This window comes from Telopea speciosissima, chromosome 8 (assembly GCF_018873765.1).
Source record: "Telopea speciosissima isolate NSW1024214 ecotype Mountain lineage chromosome 8, Tspe_v1, whole genome shotgun sequence".
Classification (NCBI taxonomy): Eukaryota; Viridiplantae; Streptophyta; class Magnoliopsida; order Proteales; family Proteaceae; genus Telopea; species Telopea speciosissima.
Genome location: NC_057923.1, coordinates 37,200,553 through 37,203,136, shown reverse-complemented (window position 1 = coordinate 37,203,136; position 2,584 = coordinate 37,200,553). Strand labels below are relative to the sequence as shown.

General features: G+C 40.2%; 1 protein-coding gene across 1 annotated transcript; it reads right to left on the bottom strand.

Moving 5' to 3' along the window:
• Nucleotides 1–1,312: 1,312 nt before the first annotated feature.
• On the bottom strand, nucleotides 1,313–1,819 carry LOC122672272. The gene has a single exon (XM_043869770.1). It carries the CDS (start codon nucleotides 1,817–1,819, stop codon nucleotides 1,313–1,315), a length of 507 nt encoding a protein of 168 aa, XP_043725705.1.
• Nucleotides 1,820–2,584: the final 765 nt, after the last annotated feature.

Genomic DNA, 2,584 nt, shown 5'->3' with positions numbered 1-2,584 from the left:
CAACAAGGTTCTATTCCTCCTTTTTGAAACTCCGTTCTGTTGAGGTGATCCTGGGGCTGTCAACTGGGTTATGATCCCAGCTTCTTTCAGATAGTCCCTGAACTCATCCGATAAGTACTCTCCTCCTCGATCAGATCGAAGGCACTTGATGTAATTACCCAATTGTTTTTCAACCTCCGCTCGGAATTCCTTGAATTTATCAAAAGTTTCTGACTTGCGGTGCATCAAGTAAATATAACCATAATGAGAGTAGTCATTAGTGAAGGTCACGAAGTATTCGTAACCATACCTCGCCTGAACGTTGATGGGTCCACATACATCTGAGTGTATCAATTCTAACACTGCTTCGGCTCTTCTTCCCTTGTTAGAGAAGGGTTTCTTGGTTATTTTTCCTTGTAGACACGACTCACAGGTTGGGTAAGGTTCTACCTTCAATGATTCCAAAGGCGCATCCTTCACCAATCTGTTTATCCTTTCTACTCCTATATGACCTAACCTCAAGTGCCAATGGTATATAGAATTATCATGGGCTGATTTTCTTTTCAAAGAATTATTGGAGATCTCATTAACCTCTAGTACCGATTTTAAGAGATATAATCCGTTATCCAGTAGGCCAGAAGCAATAAAAGAATTGTTTAACTGAATAGTTAACTTATTATCAAAAAGAAAAGTATAACCCTCCAAAATAAGCCTACTAACAGAAACAATGTTCCTCTTAAAATGAGGAACATAAAAACAATCTTTCAAAACTAAAGTACTATTATTAAAAACTAAAGAAACATCTCCAGCAGCCTCAGCACCCGTACCCGTTCGCAACCAAACTTCATCCTTACTCAGTCTTCTTGTCAGCTTGAACCCCTGCAACAAGTTGCAAATATGGGCGGTAGACCCCAAGTCCATCAACCATGTGTTAGTAGGTTCCTCTGACAAATTAGACTCATAAATTAGACTCATAAAGGACCAAGGTTTCAGAAATACCTTCTTCCTGTTTCTCCTGCTTCTTTTTCTCAGCAGCCAGGAAAGCACGACATTCTTTTTTCCAATGTCCGTCCTTCTTATAATAGAAACAAGTCCCCTTGCTCTTGTTCTTCTGAATTCCCTTATCGCCAACCTCAGGGTTTTTGCCCTTGTTAGCCTTCTTCTTCTTCTTCTTCTTCTTCTTTCCCTTGGGCTTTGAGGAAAAAGACTTATCCTCTGTAGTCAAGACCTTCACTTTCTGCTTCTTGAATGCAGCTTCCACTTCTTGTAACATGTTGCCCAACTCAGGGAGTTCTACGAAAAGTTTATTCATGTTGTAATTGACAAAAAATGATCAGCAGATGTCCTGAGGCAATGAGTGGAAGATGACATCCGTCTTATAATTCAGCTTGAATGATGTCCCAAGGTTCTCCAGATCCAGGAACAAGTTCCTCATTTTCATGATATGGTCAATAATCGGAGTACCTTGAGCCATCTTCGTGCCATGGAGGAGTGTCACCAGTTGATGATGGGCATGATGTTCTTCCCTCCCATACATCTCCTTTAACTCCTCCATCATGGCCTTGGTCAAGTACAGATCCTTGACCGAATCAACGATGGTCTTCTCCAGAGAACTCAACACGAGGAGTTTTGCCTTAGAGTTTTTCTGTCCAAACAACTCATAGGCAGGCTTAGAATCAGGGTTCTCCTCATTAGGGAATTCAGGCTCATCTTCATCCAGGACAGACATTAGACCTTCCGCAGACAGGAGTAACTTGATGTTCCTCTTCCAGTCAACATAGTTAGGGCCAGTCAAAACATGGTCTTTGATAAGGGTGGCATAGTTCATTTGGGTTGACATTTTTAAAATCTACATGATATAAAAAAAATTATTAATTAGCATGATCTACAACCATTGAAGTAACTGGGGTAAGAACAATCAATGGTCAATTGCACACCAAGCTTCCCTCTAGCTTGTAGGGCATGAATTGGAAACGACCAACCCTCATGCTCCTAACTTAGCCTATCGGAGTTCATCATTCGCATCTTAGTTGGGTGGACTATTCTATCCGTCACTTAGACTTTCAATGTATTTGGCCACCTGAGTGTCATGCCCATTCCTATTGGCTGACACACACTCAAGTTAAGTGCTTACCCTTAATTTTGGAGGGAACTATGGTATTTGTGGGTTAATGCTTATTATCATAGAACACATACCACTGACCATATTCTCTACCTATCACATGTGAGATGAGTGTAGATAATTTCACCAATTCACCCAATTATTATCCTATCAGCATCTATAAGGGTGGATCAATGACATTTCTACATTCACCAACTAAGGGAGGCCATAAGAATCCCACCAACCAGGGTTTCCCATATCACACTTGTATTATAAAGAGGGAAAACGGGAATGCATATAAACCACAAACATACATCCAATGTATAAATAAAATAGCACATCCATCCAAGGAAAACTATAGACACATATACACCAATGGTTATGGGATAGCATTTTTAATCAACATGAGTTCATGACTATGACAAACTCACTTTGACTAAAAATGGATGGGAGCAATCATAGCCGCATATGCCACTTCCACTCATGAAAATTATAGTGTGATAA